Raw genomic sequence first — 24,075 nt, forward strand, 5'->3', positions numbered from 1 at the left:
CGTTCTCCGTGTGCCCGGCGGCACGACGCGGAGGGACGCGTTCCTGGCGGCGGCGGCGGGGGGCGGGGGGCAGAGGCCCGGCCGGCGCAGGTCCCACCGCGGCAGGTGAAACTTCCACCGCTCGCCGTCGCCGGGCAGGGGGAGGCCGGACACCGCCGGCCTTGCGCCCCGTCAGCGGGCGACGCTGCTCTGCGACTCGCCGCGCCTGCAGGAGCTGCGAGCTCGTAAATCAAAACGCGGCTTTGCTCGAGGCTTCCCGGGGGCCCCGAGCCCGGCCTGCCGGTCGCGGACTGGAGCCGCCGCCCCCCGCTCCCCGCCCGAAATGCCCCGACGGGCCCGAGCCGGGACGCGGAGCCCCAGCGCTGCGGCTGCCCCGCTCCCGTCACCGATCCCGGCCGGGGCCGGGGGCTCTGGCGGCGGCGGCGGGGACGGCTGCCGGTCCCGCCTCTCGGCGGCGGCGCCGCGGCGGCCGCTCCCGGCGTGCAGCGCGGCGCACGGCCCGCCGGGAGCTGTAGTCGCCAGGGCCGTTTCCGCCGCCGGTGGTGCGCGCGGTGCGCTCCCGGCCAGGAACGCGTCTGCCCGGAACTAGCGGGGAGGGGCGACGTTTCCCGGAGGGGACGGGGTCGGAGGAGCGATCTTCCCTCCCCTTGCACCCGCCGCCATGGCCGCCAGGCTCCTCTTGCGGGCGTCGCGGCGGCTGCTGGCCGGGGCCGGGGCCGGGGCCGGGCGGGTGGCGCTCAGCACTGCGCCGCGCCACGAGAAGAAGCGGTGGCTCCGCGCCTACCTGGAGCAGCAGCGGCTGGAGGCCCCCCCCCAGCGGCGGTGAGAGCCGGCCCGGCCGTCAGGAGAGGGCGGGCGGCGGGGCTCGGGGGAAGGGAGCGCAGCAGGCTGAGAAATAGGTGAAGCCGAAGCGTTCAGGCACCTTCTCGGCACGCTTTGGGGCAGAGTGTTTTGAGCTGCGCGGGTCAGCGTAGCCCCGGTTTTGAAGGCGGCCGGGGGCCCGTCCTGTGGCGGGCCGGTGGCGACGGGCGGACCGACCGCGTTTGACGCTGGGGGTTTTAAACACAGGGTTCGATCTTCAAAAACTATTCAGTTTTTCATCTCCTTTCGGTCGCCTGACAGACATCATGCTCGCAATATGGGTAACCTCTTGTTCTGTTTCTGAATTTGTGTTCTTTTCTATGTCGGTAGATCAGAGAAGCCCAACTGGGATTACCATGCAGAGATACAAGCTTTCAGCCACCGGCTGCATGAAAATTTTTCTTTGGATCTCCTCAAGACTGCATTTGTTAATTCTTCTTATATTCAAAGCGAAGAGGCGAGACGCCGAGAACTTGGGCTGGACAAAGAAACGGCTGCTCTTAATCTACAAGATAATAGTAAACTTGCTGAACAAGGGATGTCTTTTTCACGTTCTTACCTGACACAGAGCTTTGAAGGTGCCTACCCTGATTTACCTGCAAAGGGGATAGGAGCACTTGTTGATTTTCTTACCAGTCAGGAACTTGTTTCTTATGTGGCTCAAAACCTGTCTATACAGGACCTGACGCTTTGCAAAGAGTTTCCCGTCCCACCAAATGTGCTACAGAGGACGTTCTTTGCTGTCATAGGAGCCTTGCTCAATAGCAGTGGGCCTGAGAAAACGGGGCTCTTTGTCAGGGTAAGTCATTACTTAACATATATTTTTGTACTGACAACAGTAACATCTAAGGGTCTCAGAAGTTACAGGAGGAAAAAAAGGCAAAAAATTAAATATTGTCTTGTACCTTGATGGCCAGAGATCCAAGGAGATTGGCAGAAGTTGGACAATACCTGTAACAAGACAATTTAACAATAAGATTTATTGGGTGGCGGTGGTGGTCAGGGGTTTGGGGTTGTGGGTTTTTTGTTTGGTTCGGTTTGGTTTTTCTTTTTCTGTAGGAAGCACAGGCTGGTCAAGTACATAAAATCATGTATTTCTGGTTTAAAATGGTGATATAGTAGTATTTGCTGACACTTGCTAAGGGAAAGTGTTATATTCCACGCACTATACTATCAGATAATGAAATTATTCAATGTAAGGCCACATATATCTTCAATTTAAAAAAAAAATTATATAAAGCAGGGGCTGAGTTCACAGGTTTTGCATGGAGGAGTGCAAGCACCTAAAGATGTTTCATACAAAAATGTTCAACTAAAATGCAGTGTAACAAAGTAGTTTTAGCAGCTACTGTCCTTTCAGTCCTCCTTTTCACTTATTTCTGGTTTTGCAACGGAGAAATGTTTGTTAAAATCTTATTTCTAATACAAGACCATTGAGAGGTCTCTGTAAGAGCAAGTACCAGTTAACAGGCAAGAGAGTGATCCAAACAGGTGAAAGTCTCGTGGGTTTGCACGTTCCCTTCAATCTTTGCAGAACTCTTCTGATGTACGACTTCTTGCACAGAAGCAGCACTGAGTTGCGTACCTTGTGCTCAGAGCTGTGCAAAAATGTTGTTATAACTCCTTTCTCAGGCTGGTGCTGTTCCTTCTTTAGGTCCGGGCGGTTGACTTTGCCCAAGGCGTGCACCCTGTCAGTAGCTAAATCAGAACCAGAGCTGCCGAGCGTAGCAACACAGGTTAGCTGTGCTTAGCTGTGATGGAGCACTGAGGCAGTTTCATCATTCATTTCAGCAATTTATTGTCAACTGTATTAATGCCTCTTCATACTGTATTTTTATTAGGAGAAACCAGAAGCTAGAGCCTTCATTACGTTTCCCATTAATTGTAACTTCTAAATATTTTTGTTTAGGATTTTTTTATTCCCCAGCTGATTGGAAAAGACCTGTTTGAGATCTGGGAAGTTGTAAATCCTATGGGCTTACTAGTGGAAGAACTGACCAAGAGGAATATCTCTTCCCCGGAACCAAGAATTACCAGGCAGTTGGGAGTCAGCACAGTTCTGCCGCTGTACTTTGTTGGGTTGTACTGGTTAGTAAAGTACTAATTTAAAGTGAAATGGATTTAAGCTAGGGGAGGGGGGAGGAGGGAAGATGGTCTTTTGCTTTTCTACTTGTGCTTTTTGGTCAAATTATTACAGAAAAGAAACCTTATAGTGACTTCCATATAAAATCAGCCATTTAAGCGTTGGCCATAGTTTGCTGTAATGATGCATAAAAAGACAGTCTCTGACTAAAGGGCTTCAGAGTCTAAATTGGGTGTACGAAAGAGTCTGGGTGTATGTTCTAGGTGACCTGACATAGGAACTTTGCGAATAACATAACTGAATGGCTTTGGAGGGACCACAACTGCATCCAGGGCTTAGGGAAAGGCAAAGAGACTTATACATCAAGGGAGGTGGGATTGAAGAGAAACTTATTTTGTATTCCAGAGAAGCTTTTTAGTTTTCAAATCACGGGCACTGTAAACTAGGCAAGAAGACTGTCTGTATCCAGACAAGACTTAGGAAGTGCCAATCATCCCTGGTGCACTTGTCTCGGGGGTGGTCAGCGCTTGTCCTGGTCTCTTGCCCAGGGGTAAGTAACATCACTTCTCTGGAGCAGGACAGGACCTTCTACCACCAAAACCCACATCATTGTTGCTTGCTAAATGAGCTGCAGATAAACGCATGGGAAGATTGCCTTAACTTGTTCTGATTTATCATGCTTTGGTTTACGTGCCTTCTAGGATTTATTATCTTATATAAAAGAAAGGAACTTTGATTATTTTTCTTCTGGAATCCCTGGTGTCCCTTCACAAACTCTTCCTATTCAGTGTCCATAGATGTTTGTTAAACAGAGCTGAGTACATACTTCATAACATAGAGAACTTCTCTGTGAATCCTTTTGAAGAAGTTTTAAAATGCTTTCTTACCAGGCGAGGAGAAAAGACAGAAGCATTTTACTTCTTTGTTTAAGCTAACCGGAGTAACGTATTTGCATGTTTTTAGCAGGGCTAACAAATTGAACACTTTAAAGAATCATTGATGTGTTAGGAATCTAAATGAACAGAGTAGTGCTCTTCCAGGAAATGGACACATTCCTGATTTGAGTTTCCATTGTTGAATATACAATCACTTATCTTTGCAGGAAAGACCAACGGAAATGTTTACATTTGTGTGTATGTAGAAATTACCTTCAGTGTTCACAGACATTGCAGAAAAAAATAATCTAGCGGCCCTTATTCATGATAGACAGTAGTGCTCAGGATTTCATGATGAAAATGCTTCAATTTTTTATTTTTTTTTTCCCAAGCGATAAGAAGATTATAGCTGAAGGTCCTGGTGAAACACTGCTTGCTGCAGAGGAAGAAGCTGCCCGTGTGGCACTGCGGAAGCTGTATGGGTATACAGAGAACAGGAGACCTTGGGATTACTCGAAACCCAAACAGGGATTGGCAGCTGAAAAGGCTGTCGGCAGTAACTAGATGTTAAAAGACATTTCTGGTTTCTCTTAAGAATTAATGGCTTCCATGATGAATATAGATGTATTTAGGAAAGCAAAATCCAGTTTTGTTTTCTGATCTTCAGTGCTCGAAACTTTCAAATCAAATATGTTATTAAAATAAATAGTCTTTTCTTTTTGCACGATGTTTAATATTTCCTCATTTTCCTAAACATAACAAAAGTACCCTTACTCTGATTTTTGCCTTTTGGCTGAGAAGTTTCTCTGTACATCACAGGAGACTGTTTTTAATGATATTTAATAACGTGTGACAAAATCTCACTGTATAGAAAAAGGTTTCATCAATGCTTCCTTGGGGATTGTTTTGAGGGTATTGCTAATAAGGTGAGTTGAATTACATGTGCAACATCAGTCTCTGGATTGCATCTGGATTCATTTGTCCTTCACCCTGTGAAAACATCAATTGTAATGTCGATGATACTGATGCTGTTGGTGATCCAATTTTAAAAAAAAAAAAGTGGAAATGGCACTTCTGAGGTCTTGCTGCTTGCATACAGATTTTATTTGCCATACACATTGGTTTCTATTGCTGGAGCATGCTCTGAAAGAGGGTGTATTTTTAATTTTAAAATTTGCAAAAATTTCTCTATTGCAAAACTAGAAATAAGTGAAAATAAGGATCATGAAGGCCTGAACCCAAAGAAACCAGAGAACATGATTTAATGATAGGCTGTTAGATAAGCTACAGCCTTCTCTTCTTTTTTTCTGTTTTTTTTCTCTTTTTGGTAATTTTCCTGTTTAGTCCTGGCACTTCATTTTTCTCCTGTCTTCTGACCACTTAATTTCAGCGGTCACGTGACTGAAGAATTCGATTCAGTGAAATCTGTGTTTTGTTCACACCATCCATAGCTGTTCTAATGTAACTCCCAGTAAAGGGAGAATCACTTAGGAATAACTAAGGTACCTGTGTGATGTTCCTATTAAATGTCATAGAAACTCAGTATGTGTACCAGAAGACAACAGATGCATGAGGACCGTGACTCTTTTGGAATAATTTCCTTTAAAGTTGAGTGAGAATCTATTACAAACTGGGACTGAGCCCTCAAAGGAAGAAAGGAAGAAGCTGAATGTACGACAGTGGTTAAAGAAGTGTTTCCTGCCTCGTCCAATTGTGAGCACCTGTTGTAAGAAAAGACAACAGGTGAATGTACCTTCACTAATCAGGGAAGAAAAATATGCAGGTGGCCATTCAGACAGGTTTGATGTTATGGTCTGTAACAACATAGATCCATTGCCTTCGGCCCCCAGGATGGATTTATGTGAAGGACACTTAGCAGCGAAGGGTCGCGGGCTGCAGTCGCTGGCAGCTAAGTCGCTGGCAGCTAAGCAGATCCGTGGCACAGCGCGGGTGGCGCGTTCCCTGCTGCCCCTGGTGTGAGAATGAGTTCTGACTCTGGTCTACTCGATGGAAACAGATTTATTGGTGTATTCAAGCAAAAGAACTGGTTGTCTGCGATTCATGTGTGTCTTCAGTATTTGGTGTGACCTGCATCTTAAGCGGGTATAAAACGCTTATGTGGTTGGATAGCAGCGAAACCTTTCTTCTGCATGCTGGCATGGGAGATGACATGTGTGAAAGCTTGAATATGAAAAGGAGAGCAGAAAGATCAGTCTAGCATAAAATGTGCATAAAATTGCTTGTGTTAAAAATTCCAGATAGGTAATCTATTATCACTTATATAAGCAAAGCCAATAAGGTCACTATACTCCAGGGGAATAATAGCAAAATCTGAAAAGAGGATAGAAATTGCTTATGCTATTTTTAGTTTCCAGATGAGGTATTTCTCTTACCTTTACCTATTTTAAAAGGACAATAGCGAAGGTGGGATTTTTTTGTATCCAAAGTTTGGTCTACCTACTATTTTTTATATACACATACATGTATTTTGAGAGAGAGAAAAAAGCAATTTTCTGGCAGTTTGCTGTAGAAGAATATTTAAGATCTGCTTACCGTGGCTTTACAGTTTGGAATATGGCCATAAGTCCTAGGAGAAGTGGACTACTGAATAGTGTGCTGGAAAAAAACTGAGTAATGCAAGATAAATCAATTTATTGTGTAGTACATGTATGGAATGTCTTGAAGGCAAACAGAAAGACAGTTTGGGAACATGGAAAGAAAGGACTAGGTTTTTATAGAGGTGTGAGTGAAAAAGGAGTTTTTATAAGAAAACATGTCCTATATTCAAGCTTCCAAAGATCAGAAAAGCATTTTATATGGCATCTGTTCTTTCATTTCTGGCACTCAAGCATATATTAAAGGATTTACATTTGTAGTAGTGGGATCATTTACATATTCAGATCAATAACTTCTTTCTTTCTTTCTTTCTTTTTTTTCCCTGAATTGGTAGCCATAAACAATATTTAAGTGGCATTAAAAGATTGCTTAGAGTTACAGAAATCAGTATCTACAAAGTCTGGTGAAAACAGCAGACCCAGTTGCTGTGTACAAGTGCATTTACATCTCCCAGTGGTTGTTCCTTTCTTAAATCGCATTTTATTTGTCTTTCAGAGAAGGCAAAAGATCAAGCAGTGTGTCAATAATTGACTGACAGAAAGGAATCAGGACAGTTTATTCTTGCAACCCAATGAACAACTCATCAATTATTGTTATGAATATTATATTTGTAAACAGTAGAAAAGGATATGTTCTTTAGCATTTATGGAATTTTAGAATAGGCTAACATAATCTCAAGAGTCAACTTTGATTATGCTTTTCCGTATGCTACTTTTCAACCTTATCTGCAGATGCAGATATTTCTGTCACGGTATTTGCATTTATCCTTCTTTTAACTCATTCAAACCTTATCTCATAATCAAGATTTTTTTGTTAAGTGAAAATTATAGTTGGTAAACCAGAACACAAACAACTATTTCTACACTAACTTAAAATATGATGTCATGTGTGTACTAACAGCTAAGTTTTGACAAAAATACAGTACTATATGCTAACCCTTTTTTTTAGCTTGCTTTTCCTTCTTGATCTTTGTATTAATTCACATAAGTATGCTAATATGCTTAGACAGAGGTATAAGTCAAATTATGAGATAAATCATAGAATCATAGAGTAGTTTGGGTTGGAAGGGACCTGAAAGATCATCTAGCTCCAACCCCGCTGCCATGGGCAGGGACACCTTCCACCAGACCAGGCTGCTGAAAGCCCCGTCCCACCTGGCCTTGAACACTGCCAGGGATGGGGCATCCACAGCCTCCCTGAGCACTAATTGGACTACTAGTTGTTAATCCATTAAAAGCAATGACAGTTTTGCAATTGATTTTGGTCTAGACTTGGGTTTACTCCAAATGTTAAACTCGATGTGTGAATAGTCTTTGATTACTCTGTTCCTGTCATCTAGATCCTTTGTCTTTTTCTTGAAAGTGTTTTAAAAGTGATTTTATTTTGAGAAAGGTAAGAGAAGTTCTACTGTATTGGTCCCAGCTAAGTATCTGGAGAAAAACTTCTTAATATGCTTTCATGCAGTTTTATTAAGTTAATTCTGTTCTCAGCAAGTGCTTTTGCTCCTGTGTCTCGAGCTGTTCAGTAATATGACTGAACACTGTATTATCTGCCTGTTATCAACTGCAGGTTCTTCTGGTTACAATAGCCAGATATTTTGCTATAATTTTCTCTTAAAAAAAGAAAAAAAGTCCAGGAATAATTCTTGCGTTAACCGTTGCTGTGACTTAAAGGCAGGAGATTAAAATACAATCACTTTACAATTATCTCCATGTTAATTCGGAGTTTGAAATTGCTGGTGAAAAGTTAAAGCTTTTATTGAAATTTCTTATACCAAACTCTTGGGTTTTATGATAAATCAAAAATATAAATAAGCGGCTCTGGTGTTATGTTGCTATAAAAAGCCATGAAGAATTCAAAACATCAAAAGATGTGTTGTCATTCTTTTTGCAGGGCAGGGGGAGAGGGATGGTGCAGTACAGAAACATTAGAAGAGCCCTACTTTTTCCTTGTCCTTTACTGAGTGCTGTGGTAAACTTTAAACAGGCTCTAAACTATTTGGTTTCTCTTACATCTGAGCTTTGATGTTTAATATTAAGGGATGCATTTAGTGTAGAGAAGCAAATATCTAAGGATGGATTGGTTTTGTCTTTTCAATTTGATTCCACTGATCTAATGGCACTAGTTTTGTGTGTTTACCATTTCAGCTCATCTAAGAAATTGTTGGTAAATTAGGAAGATTAAATGGTCACCAGTTGGTCAGTAAATAGCCCCTGTCACAGTGCAAAGTTGCATAGTGGAAACACAGTTGATCTGCATGACAGAATCAGAGTATTGAAGGCTGTCGGTGATTCTTTAAATCACGGGGCATACTGCAATACAGCTCTTCATGGTGCACCTAAAAACTGGGGCTGGTCTTCTTTGGGAAAAGGGTAGCTCTAGGGAGAAGGTAAATGTTATCATCCCTTTCTATTTTTGTGTAACAAGTGTAATGTTTCTGCCCATCCGTGCCAGCTGTGCTTGTTTCATGGTTTTTATTTCATGGTTTATTTCCTTGAAAGATTCTTGTTGAACTTGTCAGTTCTTCATTTGTTATTTCAATTGCCTACTGCAAGCTTGGCTGTAAGATCAAGTGTTTAAGAGATGATCACGGATCAGATTGAATTGTGTTTATCTCATTACCTCAGAAGAGATAAACCCAGGCAATTCAAAAATAACAAGTTTGAACATTTTTTCTTGGCTGGAGTACTAATCATTTCCTGGTAACCAAAACATCAGGGACTAGACAAAAACAAAACAACAACAACAAAGGTAAAATTCGGAATAAGCTTCAAAGTTTTCCGCTAGACAAAAATTCCCCCTATTGCAGAAGGGATTTTGTGCTAATGACAGTATCCACTGATGAATTATCTCTTAGCAGATTCTTTTTGAAACCTGCAATGAATGCTTTTCATACTTCAGCATCATTTCAATTTTTGAAGTATAACAATACATCCTTTTATCATGAAGATGTCATTCCAATGAGTTCACATTGACAAATGGTTATTTGGATTTCATTATCCAAGGGGATTGAAATCAGCTGTAGAGAGGACCGAGGGCAGTTGTGGCCATTGCCTGGCAGTGCTAAGAGGCTCTAGCAAAGAAAGAAAACACATGGTACTTCAGAGCAAAGCTGAGATTGGAGACAATACTCTGAAAATCCATTGACTGTTAGGAACTCAGTTTATAAGGAAGATGAAATAGAAAGGATTAACCCCTTTGACAGGTGGGTTTGTATAGTGATCTCTGTCAATGATGGAAAGAGTAGGAGTGTAAAACAAGAGCGTACCCTGGCAAATGTCTAGGTCAGTGACAACGAAACTCTTGATTAATTACTATGAAACCTTTCTCTGTTAATCATTACTTTGCTTAAATTGTTTTATTTTTGAATTATTACACTCACCATCCTAACTCTGAATTACCAAAGCTGTGGCCTGGACCCAGAGCCCACTGCGCAGCACTGAATGGCAGCTGGTAGCTAATCAGCACAGCCGGGCACGCACCTCCTGTATCTCTTGCCTGCACGTGTTGACATTTCAGTTGGGCAGTTATCTGTGTGCACAAAGGTACACGCAGGGAGGGAAAAATAAGCTGAAGGGTAGTTCTGGCATCAGAGCAATATTTCTAAGCTGGCTATGAACACATTGAGCCTGAAAAATTGGAAAGCTGGACCTGAAGTGGTAAAGTACTGAGGTCTGAAACAACCCCACACAAAGAAGAGCAGGATGCAAAACCCTCTATGTATTCATAAAGTGGTTCTTGATAATTTAGGGAAGTCAGGGTAAATGTAGAGAGCTCTAAGGAAATTATACTGTGTCAGAAATTCTAACAGTTACAAGAGACTTGATTAAAAGTCGTAAGTTGTAAGAAATACTATGCTTACCTAATAGCTTCTGTAATACTTTTGTTTCCATATTGTGATGATTTATTAGCTGCCAGCTTCCTTTTCCCTGCCAATTTTCCTCATCCGTGGTAGTCTGGAGGAACTTGGTTTAGTTTTCTTCATTTGTTTAAAAATCTCTTGCACATGGGGGGCTGTATTTCTCACACTCCTGTGTTTATGTCAGTAAGATGCTGCTCTTTAATAACTAGGAGGGTATTGCTCTGAGCAAACATTATCCCAAATTTTTCATTCACTGTGCAGTTCCGGAGTATTTATGCGTTGTCTTCCATTAACTCCCTTGTCCACAAACCAAACTGAAAAAACAAACCAAAACAAGGTTTTGTTCTAGCCAGGCTGCAATAATATTCTGAACACTTATTTGTCTCCAGTTGCCAAAACACAGTATGTGGAATATTACTATGCCCACCATGCCTTAATTGTTTATTTGTTTCTGGGTTTTTTGGTTTTCCTCTTGGTTAAGAAAGAGCTTTTCTAATTGGCAAATACTTTCGAAATCTCCATTCTCAATTGAAATTCACACACATTGTTTCAAAGAGACATGGCCATCATTGCCACTTAACCAAAGAATGAGTTCTCGAAAGAAATCTTAAATTTTTTTAAGCGGTTTGTATCTACAACTATGGCTTGCAATGTTGAAAACAGTCACTTCAAGGCAAGAAACTGCAGGTGCTCTTGCTGTACAGCAGAATGTATCAGAGGCCTTAATGTCAGGGGATTCACTTTTCTTGTTAAATTAATTATTCTAAACAACAATTTAAGGGTTTGTTCTTCTAAACTAAATGACATGGAGAGAAAGTGCTAAAATGCTACTAGTTTTAGCAGTATTCTTCCCATGTGTGGATTGAGATTAGGCTTCTCTTGCAGGAAACCTCCCTTAAAAGGATATTTGCAGCTACCAGGGATTATCCATATCTATTCACTGCAACTGCACTAGCCTGTGCTACATTCTCTGGGGCATTTTTTGTTTGTTGTGCATCTTGTTAGTGCTCTTACTTTTAACCTATAAATAATACCAGTCATAAAGCCCTTCTCTCTGCAGTTTGGACAAGACAAATTCTCAGGGATTCATGGAAAAAATCTTGGTGGCTGTATTTCAGATTTTAAAATTACAGTAATGAGAAATGTTACACTAAATTTGAAGGATCAGGTTTCCTTTTGTAGTCCACTTCTAAAAGATTTTCTTTCAGAAGTGGAGTGACTGAAGAACTTTCCCATATTCACATTATATAGCTTATTTTCTTTATTCTTCCATTTGAATGTCTGACATCTGAAAGCTCTATTTCCCAAATTTCCCCAGTTTGTTATGTCCGTCTCCATTGCTTTACTCTAAGATACTGTTCTTTTTCATCCCACTTCAAATCCGAATGGATGTTTCCATGATTTTTAGTTATTCTGATACTTGTTACATTCATTGATTTGTTCAGTGCAGTGTACAGAACTCTTTGTTTATCAGGCAAGATTCACACACTACTGTCTTGGAGTCACTGACTTACCATCGCAGTGTCTCAGATAATGGGGTGCATGAAAGGTATTTTGTGGCTTGTCTTGGCATCATAGACTCAGCCCACTTTTTCCTTCCTTTTTGACCTTTTTTGTTCTTTGTGTGTTCATGCTGACTTAGAAAATTAGAAAGTTTTGGACATGTTTATTGTGTGTAGATTCCAGTTGTAAACACTGCTTCAGGATTACCAAGAGCACTGAAGGGTGCCTGCTCAGAACTGTTAATTCTACTCTAGTGTTCCCCAAATCAGCCCTCAAGTGATATTTATTAAAAGAATTAAAATTTTAGGGAAGTCTGAAGGACAATATGTGATTTTTGTAAAGCATGGGCAAATAAAAGAACACTGGTTGAAAATACTACTTCTCCTGTCTATTTTAATATTGTGTTTCCCTCACTGAAGATGCTTGTCAAATTACCTGTAATTCTTTTTTGCCAAATCTAAGGTAGTTCTAAGACAGCACTAACTGACAGTAGTTTCCACAAATTAGATGACTAATCAATAATTTAGATTCATTAGTGGAAAGGAACAAAGGCCTCTCTTCATTTCCATGGGAGTTTTACAGAAAATAGGCAGGAAATGCTCGTCATCAAGTCGAAAAGGTGCTGAAGAGTTGAACTTGAAAATACACAGCTTTAAATACAAATCTCATTCATAGGTCAAGAAATAAGTTATGTTATATAAACTTTAATGTGAAAATTAAGTTGTTCCTGTTCAGAGAGCTGGGAGAGCATTTCCTGGTTTAGTACTTTTTGTAGCCAAATACTACAGAAATTGGTGGTGGTTTAGATATCTGTTTAGATTCTGTCTCGCACTCTTCTAGTTTAGAACCAAAAGTTAGACAGAGTTAAACTGTCAGTCCACGCATCGAGGTCTGTCCTTCAGTTCTTTGTCCCCTAAGGTAATTTGTTTCCTTCCTTCTCGCTTTTCCTGTGTTGGTTCCCCAACCTCTCTCTTCTACCTATAGGCTCTATGCTGCCTTGTGAATTGCTAACATTCCCATGGGCAGTTCCAGCAAATGTAAAAGGGGATATGGCTTACCATTATTCTTCTGTTGCTGTTTATAGGATCAAATATGAATATACTCCCTTTTCAGTTTAAAAGGTTCCACTCTCCTCTGGCATGTTCTTCTGAAAGGATGCATGAAACAGTCATTTTACAAAAAGTCCTGTGATTGGTGGTACAGTTTATAAAGCATCATTCAACTACAGGATCTTTTAGAATAATGATAAAACAATACAAATCAAAATCAGTAACAGAAACATTGGCACATACCCTAAAAATAAAGGTACTGTAAAGATGAACTTAAAACCCACTCACGTCGTGTGCAAGATATTCCTATGGCAGATGTTTTGCCTTCGCTGCACCTGTATATAGGCATGTTCTTTCCACTACCTAGTCTGTGATTACAAACTGGAATATGATCCCATACACTTAAGACACGATGGAAATTCAAGAACTGTGTCAAATAAAGGGGCAAGGTTGAAATATTGATAACATTTCAACATCACTGACCAAGCTAGAAAGCAGGAAGAGAATAATGCCTCCTCAGCTACCAAAATTTCTCACCAAGATTAAAAAATGAAAAACTCCTGTAACTTTGGAACAAGTCAATCTTCTGAAATGTCATCCCTGGATATGAAAAACTCCTGTTGAACCAGACTGGATTAGACTGTGAGCTGGGACAATCCTGCACTCAAAAATCCCCCACTGAAAAAAATAATAAAAAAATCTCTTCTTCACTGAGCATGGTGCCTGAAGGAACTTGTAAATCTTAAGGCAGTAAAACAACTGTAATCTTAGGCAAGACAGGCTCACAAGGTCCCCTAGTATTTCCAGTCTATCCAGGAGAGCAGAGTGTTCAGTTAACAACTGTAAGCACCATTTAGGTAACACAGAAGCAGCTCACTCTTCTGAACAACTTTCTGAACAGCTAAAATTCAGTAACAGTATTTATTTTTTATCTTATCAAGGGATATACTTTTATTTATTTTTTTGAGAATAAAGCAAAAGTAGAAGATGAAGAAAGCCTAAAGAGAGTATTTCCATGAGAGAGATGTTAATAGTTTATTTAGTTAACTTGAAAAATTGAAGAGAGCTAGGTGTACAGGATAACTAGTGCTATATGCGAGTCCATCCAAGAAATCTCAGTCCTTCCTATTGAAAAACTTCAAGTAGATTCAACTGAACTACAAGGTAATGGATTTAATTCAGACAAAAGGAACTATATTTTTAACAACAGTAACTTTAGGATGTCATCAATTCATTTCAATTCAAATTTCCACTCAATTCAGAAAAATTAATGACTGCAAGAAGCTAATCTAAATTATCATTTACAATGGAACCTTCATTCTTAGCAATTATTACCAAGAGCAAAATATCAAGCTAAGAGGAAAGATACTTAAGGCTTTTTAACCACCTCTGATGTTGATCTGTTGTGTTAACTTTGGAAAGGCATTCTATACCTTTATGGTCCTCTTCTTAAAACCCATCTGGTTTGTTCAGATTGATAAGAAAATTCTAGTTTACTTTGCATCAAGGTGAGTATGTGTCTTGCTATTTATGCCTGATACCTGGCTCTACACAGCTTCAGTCTATCTCACTTGGAAACTGCAAAAGTTGTTCTATCAAGAAGGGTATAGTAGATAGGTCATAAACTGTTGAGGAAGGAGTCTAAAGAAGAATTGCTTTTTCAGTCTATATTTTTTGGTCTTTTTGATACTTCCCACTCTTCTGCTAGCTCTTCGTTTTGTGGCTCTCACCTCACACCTTCAACCACCTCCATGTCATCCTTAGAGCCAGCACTTCTGCTTTGAATCTCAGACTTTCATTGCTGTGGTGGCTGAAAATCACTTCCTACCTTACATAACTCAAAATGAATTACATATATGTCACACTAATAAAACATGACATTTCAAAAAAAATAATAAATCAAAGACCAGTAACTTGTGCATTACCAAAAAAAAAAAAAAAAAGCTGGTGTGACTGTGCCTTTCTCTTTATTGTGAGGTCTGTTTCCTATGAACAGCTGTTACGGGTAAAGGCAGGGCAATCGATCATTTACCTTTTCTACTATGTTAATGTCATAGCAGTGGGTCGGAAATGTCAAAGGGAAATGGCATTTCAAATAAAAATAATTTTGTAATTCAATCATACTTAACCATTTCCTGCAGTTAAATTTTTTAGATTTAAATAACTGTCAACAATCAATAATGATTTATATAAACATTACTATGACTTTCTCTTGTTTTGATCTCGTACTAAAATGTATCTATTCATTAACAAAAAGCTACTGCTTAAATAAGGCCAGGCACAGACACACTAATTTATGGTCAGTTGAATGAATCTTTAATAGAGCATATCAGTGAACATTCTTGCCAGATATACTTGCCGTGTTCTTTCTTAGCATTTTCAGAAAACCCTTCATATACAAATATTGCAGTAGCAGTTTACCACAGATCCGATATACCTAATCCCAGGATTAATTTTGTATGCCCATCAGTAGTGAAGCATGATGGATTTAATAGCCCATTAGTCCTTCAGCATGATAATTTTCATGTCACTTAGCCTGCTGGGTTAATTGCTTTAAAATGGGTATTATTGACCTCAATCCTAGTGACAAACAGAAAATGTCTTATTCATCTCCCAAACGTACATTCTTAGACTCTTGTTTCTTTTGGTCCCGACAATAAGTCCCCTAGATTATGTGCTTGTATATTATAATTTATACCCTATTAGCCCATATTTAAGGGCTTGCTGCAGCAACATCTTTCATATATTATTACCCATGACTGGGCTAACTTTTAAATTCTGGTTTTTATGCAAAGAGAAATGTTGCAAGCATAAGAAATCGTTGTTTTACCTCTTGTTAAGAAATTAATTTTAATGCTAAAAGCTGTAGCAGGTGCAGCAGGGATTAAGCACTTTTGGAATAAACAGCTGGCCAGTATATTTCCAACCACAAGAGTCTGGTCATTAGGAGGAGAGAATGAAGAACAAATTTGGACAGAGAAGCTGTAGGAAAGGGAATTCAGGTCCTAGGGCAGAGAAACAGAAAAATATATCAGGAAAAAGAAAACTGAAGAGTAGAGTTTTTATTCATGTGTATTATTTGTGGATTTTTTCCATTAGTAATTTAGAGAAAACACAAGCCATCTGCTTTGAGGAAATTAATGCTAGCTGTCAGCAGCAAAAAAAAAAAAAAAAAAACAGAAAAGGAGGGAGTGGAAGAGAAGCACCAGTTACATTATTGCTTGTGGGGAGGTGAAGCAGGGCTGGAAGTTAAGGTAGCCAGTTTTCAGACCTATGTATGTCAACACTGTAACACATTTATACATTGGTAGTTTTATTTCTCAAGCACTGGTTCCTATGGGAAACAAGTTAGTAAGATTTAGATGCTTGATGGTAGGAACCCAAGATTTGGAGCAGACGTGATCACAGTCTCTAGAAGAACCCAAATCCCACAGAGTTTATGGATATTTCTAAAAGGGTGTATCCTCACAACCCTCTGAAGTCACATCATGTAGTTTCCTGGGGTAAATCGGCTTTGTGAGATATAGAATGGAGAGGCTTGGTATTTTTAAAAAGTGATTTCTAAAGCAAATTAATGTTAATAAGCATCATTTATTTACTAGCATAAGACCGGCCTTGGTGCCAACCATGAATAATGTCAGAACTGTTTCCTCATGAAATAAATTAGAGCCTGTTCTAGTGTAATATGAAATCCATAAGGCTCCTATTGAACTTTGTGATTGATTTAAATAGTACTAGGGTTTTCCCTGGGAGCTCAGTTCCACATTTTAATGCCAATGACAGCTTCAATGACAATGGTATCGTTTTTATTAACAACCATTCCTACGTAATATTCATGTAAGTACATTTGTGACACAAGCAGTTGAAGCTGGATATTCTCACTTCAGTTACAAAGCACCTTTGACTCCCATTGGAACAAAACGCAAATGTATGTAGCAACTCTCCACTACAGCAGCTGTTGTGGCTGATCATCACTCTCCAAAGTATTGTCCAGGAGAAAAACCCCATGTTTTTTAATGTTTAAACTTTTTTTGCTAAATCTAGGTCATCTACTTTAGGTCATTTAGGTCATTGGCAAATCTCCAATGTTAGCATGTTTTGTAGAAGGCAAAAAAATATGAAACCTTCTGAATAACAAGAACATCAGCATTTCAGAGAGAAGTGAAAAATTAAGAGGAAGCAGTGAGAATTTGGTCCTTATAAGACTGGAAATATTTGTGTTTACTCTTAAGAATGCTATTTAAGCATTTGTGATTATTTAATGATTTAGTGATGTTTATTTTTCACTATGAATAGCTCCTGCCATCCATATTAGAAAAAATTGAGATTGGTGCTGGGTTTAAAACTTAGGACCTGTTAATCAGCTCATGTAAATCAGCACATCCAGAGAAATCAAGAGGAGGAGTGCCAAATTACTGATGCTGAACACCTAGTCCTAGATTTTTTAACCAAAACTATGAGGAAAATACAGTGGATCAGATCTTGCTCCTACAAAAGCTAAAGCGAACATGTGTACTGACGTCAGAGGTGCAAAACTTGACCCTAAATGCATTGCATTGGGAATCATTAAACCTTAAAGATTTTAATCACGCATCGTGTTGCCGTGCAGTTTGGCAAATTAAATCACCAAATTACAAAGCACATCCACATTTTTTTTTCACATTGATTTTGTGCACTGTTGAAAAATACTCCTTTAGGCACGTTTGCAAGGAACAAACACGTACTTTGTAGACCAGCGGCAATTTTGAGTTCAAGCCAGAGCCAAGGCTTCCTCAAGGATATCAGCAGATATACGTGACTGCTGGCTCCGTTTTCTTTCCTTTGATGAGGGAAGCGTCCAGTCGGGCACCGACGGCCACATTCCCAAGGGGAAACCGTGCACTTTCATCTCCGTAATAAAAAAAGACAGGGACCCGTAACGACGTTCTCCTCACGAATCCCACTGCCTTGTGAAAACCGCACCGGCGATTCCCGCTCAGCCCTCGTGAAGCACCGCAGCCACCGGCCCGGCCCAGCCCCCGGCAGTCACACCGCAGGCGGCAGGGCCCCCCCCGGCAGCCCTCTCCTGACAAGGCTTCCAGCTCGGGAGGCTCGGCGAGGCTTTGTTGAGCCTCCTGCAGGGCCGCCTTCGCCTCAGCCCCTGCTCTCACGAGCCTCCGCCACGGAGTTTTCCGACTTCTGGGAGACGAGGGCAACCTAGAGGGGCTCCCTAGAGGGGAGCGCTGGGGCGGGGGGCGAGGTCGGTGTTGGCCATCTGATGGAACAGACCCCTCTCCCCAGCCGGCCTGAGCCCGCCCGCACCGCCTGGGGCCGAGGGGCGTGTGGAGAACGGCGGCCGCGGCGACGCCGCCCCCCCCCCCCCCAAGACGGCCGCCCCCTCCCCGACGGCCGCGCCTGGCGCTCACCCCGGGCGGGGGAGAGGGCGCCCCCGGGGGCGTCGCGGAGCAGCCCGCCTCGAGCACACCCCCGCCTCCCCGAGGAAAGGCGAACCGTGCGCTTTACTGCGATTTTTCCCTTAGGATTCTCCACAGGACTGCCCCCCGGCGTCCCCTCCGGGGTCGCATCTCTCCCCGCTCCTCGGAGCAAGCCCCCCCGCCCCGCCGGGTCACGCCGGGTGACACCACGGCCCCGCCGGCGGCGCCTCCCCCGGGCCGGGGTCGCGGCGGGCGGGGGAGTGCGTCCTCCCGCGCGAGAGGGGGCGCTGCCGCCGGCGGGCGCCTTCGGCGCTGCCGCTCCGCCGCCGCCATCTCCTTCCCTGATCTCATAAAGGTGTCGCGCAGGTTCCGCCCGGGCTCGTCATTCAGCCGCCCGGGGCCTGGCGCCGCCGCCGGCCTCCTCCGCGCCGCGGCCCTCGGCCCGCCCCTCTCCCCCCCCCGCCCTCCCTTTCTCGCCGTGCCGCCGGCCGGCGCAAGCGGCGGCCGCGCTCCCGCCCCGGCTCAGCGGCGGGCGCCGGTTGCCCTCCCCGCCCCTTCCTCCCCTTCCCCCCCCTCCCCCGCCCCGGCCCCCTCTCCCGCCGGCCGGGCCCCGGAGCGCCGCCGCCGCCGGGGTGTGAGCGGGGCCCGGCGCCGCGCCGTGCCGTGCCGTGCCGTGCGGTCCCCTCGCCGGCGGGGCCATGGCCGCGAGCGCCAAGCGGAAGCAGGAGGAGAAGCACCTGAAGCTGCTGCGGGAGATGAGCAGCCTCCCGCCCAACCGCAAGTGCTTCGACTGCGACCAGCGCGGCCCCACCTACACCGACATGACGGTGGGCAGCTTCGTGTGCACCTCCTGCTCCGGCATCCTGTGAGTGCGGGCGGGGGGCGGCCTGCGGCCCCATCCCTCCGGCCGGCCCGGGAGGGGGGAGGGCGGCCCCGGTGCCGGCGGGGCGACCTCCGCCCCAGGCCGGCCTCCGGGCTCGCTTCGCCGCCGGGAGACGCGTCCGCCGGGGCGGCGGCGGCGGCCGGAGCGAGCCGCTACGCGGGGTGTAGCGCCTCGCCTTTGAGTTTCGCTGCGCCGGCCGTTTCCCCCCTGGGTTTCCCCTTCCCTCCTGGGTCAGCCACGTCGGAGGGGAGCAGGCGGGGGGGGGGGCGGGCGGGGGCTTTCCGGGGAGGGGACGGCAGCCGGGAGGCTTTCGCGAGGGTGTCGGCTCAGAATCCCGGCCGGAGCCGCCGGGGCGGGAGATGGCGGTTGGTAGCCGGCCGTGCGTGCGCGGGGCCGGCGGGCGGCGGCAGCCCGCAGCTGATCCCGTCGCCGCTCCTGGGGAGGTGTTGCCCGGCACGTAGGGAGTGAAAGCGCTTGACCCACGGCACGGCCACCACCACCACCACCCTGGAAGTAACTCGTCGAAGGTGTAGTTAGTTGAACAAGTGCTGGGGGAGTACTTCTGGAGGGGGCAGGGGGCAGGCACGTGGCTGAACAGTTCACTTCCATGACAGCCTTGTGAGGCCGTGGGCAGGCTAAACCCATCGTGAATGCCAAGTTTAACGTTTGAAAAAGCTGACTTTAATGTTAAGTTAGATCACCAGCCTAGCCCTTTGCATCTCGAATTACGCTTGATAGCTTGTGAGACAACTCTCTAAACTCTAGCTTAGAGGATAAACTTTAGCCTTAATAGTTTAATATACTTGACCAGAAAAGTACTGGAAGGTTTTTTTCTTACATCTATTGCTTCCTACAAACTATCTATATAAGCCTTGGAAAGGGATTGGCTCTGATAAAGTGGATTGCATTTTTCCTGTTCCTCATTCCTGCATGGGCCTCTCCACTACTCCTCCTTCCTTTCCCACCCTTCCTCCTCTGAGATAGTGTGTATGAAACTAAGAGTTGAGATCAGTCAGTTCTGAATTGCAGTTACATGTAACTTTGGGGGCGGGGGGAGAACCCTACTGTCTTCAGTGTTACTGCTTCGGTAGCTAAGTCTGTTTGCTTGTTTTATGTTTCTGTGGCATTGTGCTTATGGAACGGAGCCGAATCAAAGAGTGGCCAAAGTAAGTAACAAATAGTATGTCAAAGGATACAGGCTTGTGTTTGTAAGGGTTTGAGTTCACAGAAGGCATTCAGGAGCCTGAACTAGTTTCTCTCCCCTTACTAAGAAGGACTAAATACCCCACGCAGGCCTTCCAAGTAAGGTCTGGTGTTTTAGAACAAAGTTGGTAATTATATTGAGGTGCAAAACAAAGCAAACATGTTAGTTCTGTGCTGAATTTACATGGAACAAACTGCCTTTTATACTACTAGACAGCTAATTAGTCTTGGGTTTGTTTTTTCCCCTTCTACTTTGTGTAGACTTTTGAACAGGCTTGACACAAATACAGAAAATACATTCAGGGTATGGAACTGAAAAGAGACTCTAGTTTTTGACATGTACATGCTACTTAATCAGCCAGCTCTGGCTATTGTTTGCTCTGTTAGCAAAGTGTTATTTGTGCTGGCATGTGAAACTATTTTAAGCTCCTGCACAGAGCTTATTTCATGGTTGCACATGTTCCTACTGGTTAAACTGACAGCATGATAAAACTGTTTCATGAGAATATTTCCCTTTATTTTTCAGGCTTCTTGACCTTAATAGACAGATATATCATGAGTGCTGCTGAGATGTTTAGCATGGGTTCAGTAAGATTTGTTCCTTTTTATGTGTTGGCTGGGAGGTATGGACTACTAAAGTGCATAGTCCAATTTACAGTAACCAAAAGGATGTACATGCAGCGAAACAGCTAGTAAGCAGGGCACAGCTGTCACTTGCTGTTAAGTTGGCCATCATTTGGATGTTACCATGCTTAAAGGAGGAAGACTTTTTCTGAAGAAAAGTTGTTAATGTATTGGTATTCTAATGAAATGCAAATAGCCCTTTCATTCTAAATATGCAGTGTTTTTGTGTTGCTATAAAAAAACCCACAAACAACACTTTTAGTTGTTACAGCTAGTAACACCTCCACTTAAAGCTGGAGTAAAGGACTGTTAAGAGGACTTAAAGCTTTCTTCTGAAATAAATTTGGGTTCATTCTTTCATCACTTGGAAATGCTTTCATAAATTGTGTGTGCAAGATCATATGCATTGGTTATCCCACTGGCTAGGTTCTAAGGTGTTATTTTTGTTAGCAGTGAGACTTAATGTAGAGATAGGTCATGTCTGTTCCATGGTTCCATAACTAGGAACTGTTATTTTTAACACTTTTGTCAGAATAGTCCTTCATACAACTTGTTTATTTACAAATGCTTTTCACTGTAGAATTCCACAGTGGAGGGAAATGACTTGGGAAGAAACCACATAATGGCAAATAAGTATAAAAGTACTGCTGCCTCTGTAGTTCCTAATGGCTGCTTGCTTTCTGCCTCATAATACTTGCTTTACTGTAAGGCTTTAATAATCTTATTACTTCATCTTGTTTGTATGCTATGTGAATGACTTGTATTGCTTCTTGGTTTAATCAATTTTTTCTAATCTGGTGCAGGAAGTATTCTTGGAGTCAAGTAGACCAGTTTTTTCAAGTATGAGGTGCCCAATGCAAGATTAAAATGCTAGTACATTAAGAAGTCTCCTTCAGAAAGGTTTCTCAATTAACTAAAAGTAGTCGCTAAATTCCATATAATCTTAGGCATGTTGTTCTAGATACAGGTAACTCTAAACTTTTAAAATCTCAAGTCTAACTTAGAAAGTCTAACTTTGCAAGTTTTCTGAAGTGTTTATTCATTGTCCTGGCAAGGACAGTCTATTCAAACCCAAAACCTTCATTCTGGAGCCATCCTTAATTTCCACTAAGGATACTATGTGTAGAAGGAGAGCAACACTATTTATTACTAGATTTAGATTTAAAAAACTACCATTTTCTTAACTATTTGCAAAAATAGTATGTCAGGCTTGTTCGAGTACTGCTAAAAATGATGAGAGAACTAGTGACTTTGCTAAAAAGATCTGTTTCTGACTTTAATGTTGCAGGTGAGTCTCGGCAAGTTAAAAGTGTGAATAACACAGAGGAGGTCCTTTTCTGTAATACCTAGGTTTTAAGTTTTCTCATCAGATTGGGTTTACCAGAGCACAAGTTTTGCTGTGCAAAATGGTGCATGCAGGAGAAAGTTCACGGATAGTGGTTTGGGTAGTGGCTTCCTCTTAAAATACCTCTGATTGTTCCCTGTGTTTAAATTCTCTTCATGTGGAAAAAAAGCACGCTAGCATCACACAAGCTGTGCCTAATTCAACTTTTTGGTATTGGACAAGAATATAGGATATGTAGAAATATACACACAATCATTTGTTCCCTGAGAGTGGGAGGAGATGCTCTAGAGGAGCAGTCTTGTCAGGTCAAGGATTATGGTAATACAAAACTGGAAGACTTCTCTTTCTTGTAGCAAAACTGTCTCGGGGAAGTGTTGGCAGACGGATTCTTTTGGTTTGACAGAAGTCCTTTGGTTCAAGGAATTGTGTTGGTAGCTATGTCTGTTCTGTTTCTGGATGCTACCATGTGTCCTGCTGACAGTGACATCCTTCCCTTTGTCTTATCAAATGCCCTTTTGCCTTGCTTCTCAGCTGTCTGTGCGTATCTTTGCTTTCAAGCACTTCTGTACCGCTTCTGGTCAGCCAGCTCCTAACTTTCATAAAAAGAACACCTTTTTAAATTCTTGAATGGAAAATATTCCTGTTTGACTAAGAGTCCACTTCCACAAGTTTGGTACTATAGAAATTTTTTAATTAATCGTGACTTTTTTTTAATATCTGCTTTATCTATCGTTAATGTGATAATTGGGACATTCCTACTATTTTTCCTGCTGCCACCCTCCTTACTCCCTCCCTTCCAACTTACTGAGGAAGTCTCTTGTTCAGATGTTTGCACTTCTGGCTTGTGTCAGGAAGGAGCAACAAAGAATGTTTGGAACATATGGTTACCGTGGGGAACGCTAAAGCTCTTGTATGCTATTTCTTACAGTTATTGGATCATGTGGCCTTCTTTTGGCTGCTTATAATATTCCTAGTTGAAATGTTACATTTAAGATTTTCCTGGGTAAGGGACTTCTGTATCAGCCAGATTGAAATATTTGACAGCAGATACTAGTAACAAACTAAAAAATAAATCTTTGTGCAATGGTGGTGAATTATTGTCCCTTTCCCCAAATGGTCTAAATGAACAGTGTTAGAGCGAAGGTGATTCTGGTTGTGTTGGCATGACTTTCCAGTCCTTTTTTTCCTTTGGAGCATGTTTGGAAAATGGCTCTGTATCTTATATGTATATATATTAATTTTTTTAAGGGTATTTCATATATTACTTGTTTTCAGTGTCATGGCTGGAGAGCAAAGGAAATGTCTATACCACAGTGAATACTATGCAGTTCAGAAAGGAATTTTATTTTTTTTATTAAGAAAAAAGTTAAATTAACCTTGACTGTGCTTCTAAATGTGTGTGTGAGCCTTTTGCTGTTAAAAATAAATGAGCTTGTGAGATGGAGGGTCTCCAGGGAAGTCTACAAGTATCAGGAATGGCCAGTACTGCTTATATTCTCTTCTGCTAATAACAATAGCATAGAAATAATAACGAATGCTGTGACATTGGGTTTTCTAAAGGTCATTTTCCAAACACCTGGAGATGTCGGGTGCTCTATGATGGCTTGGCATTTGACTTGCCTCATTAACTTCCTGCTTCTTAGGGGATCAGATTTTGCTGGCTTAGACTTGAGATCATGTTAGAATCTGATACAGGGAAACTTTAGCAGTGTTGAGTAGCTGTGTGCCCACCGTTCCTCCCACAGAAGTGACCCTCT

The 24,075-nt window shown here is 42.7% G+C and overlaps 2 protein-coding genes across 10 annotated transcripts in view; both read left to right on the plus strand.

Annotated features, from left to right (window-relative positions):
• The first annotated feature begins 635 nt into the window (after window positions 1–635).
• Window positions 636–4,538, plus strand: MRPL44 (mitochondrial ribosomal protein L44). The gene is made up of 4 exons (XM_069792158.1): window positions 636–822; window positions 1,192–1,660; window positions 2,771–2,949; window positions 4,212–4,538. Exons 1-4 carry the CDS (start codon window positions 662–664, stop codon window positions 4,381–4,383), a joined length of 981 nt encoding a protein of 326 aa, XP_069648259.1. The 5' UTR covers window positions 636–661; the 3' UTR covers window positions 4,384–4,538.
• Window positions 4,539–18,615: 14,077 nt separating this feature from the next.
• The window catches only part of AGFG1 (ArfGAP with FG repeats 1), a 38,467-nt gene continuing 33,007 nt past the window's right edge, over window positions 18,616–24,075 (plus strand). For 3 of the 9 annotated variants that reach the window (XM_069792159.1, XM_069792160.1, XM_069792166.1), the window contains exon 1: window positions 18,618–19,128. In XM_069792159.1, the coding sequence (XP_069648260.1) occupies window positions 18,962–19,128 (167 nt within the window). In that variant the 5' untranslated portion in view covers window positions 18,618–18,961. Of the gene's footprint in view, window positions 19,129–24,075 lie in introns of all 9 variants that reach the window. The other 6 variants (XM_069792165.1, XM_069792162.1, XM_069792163.1 and 3 more) reach the window with 6 other exon arrangements.

Source organism: Haliaeetus albicilla, chromosome 9 (assembly GCF_947461875.1).
Source record: "Haliaeetus albicilla chromosome 9, bHalAlb1.1, whole genome shotgun sequence".
NCBI classification, from domain to species: domain Eukaryota; kingdom Metazoa; phylum Chordata; class Aves; order Accipitriformes; family Accipitridae; genus Haliaeetus; species Haliaeetus albicilla.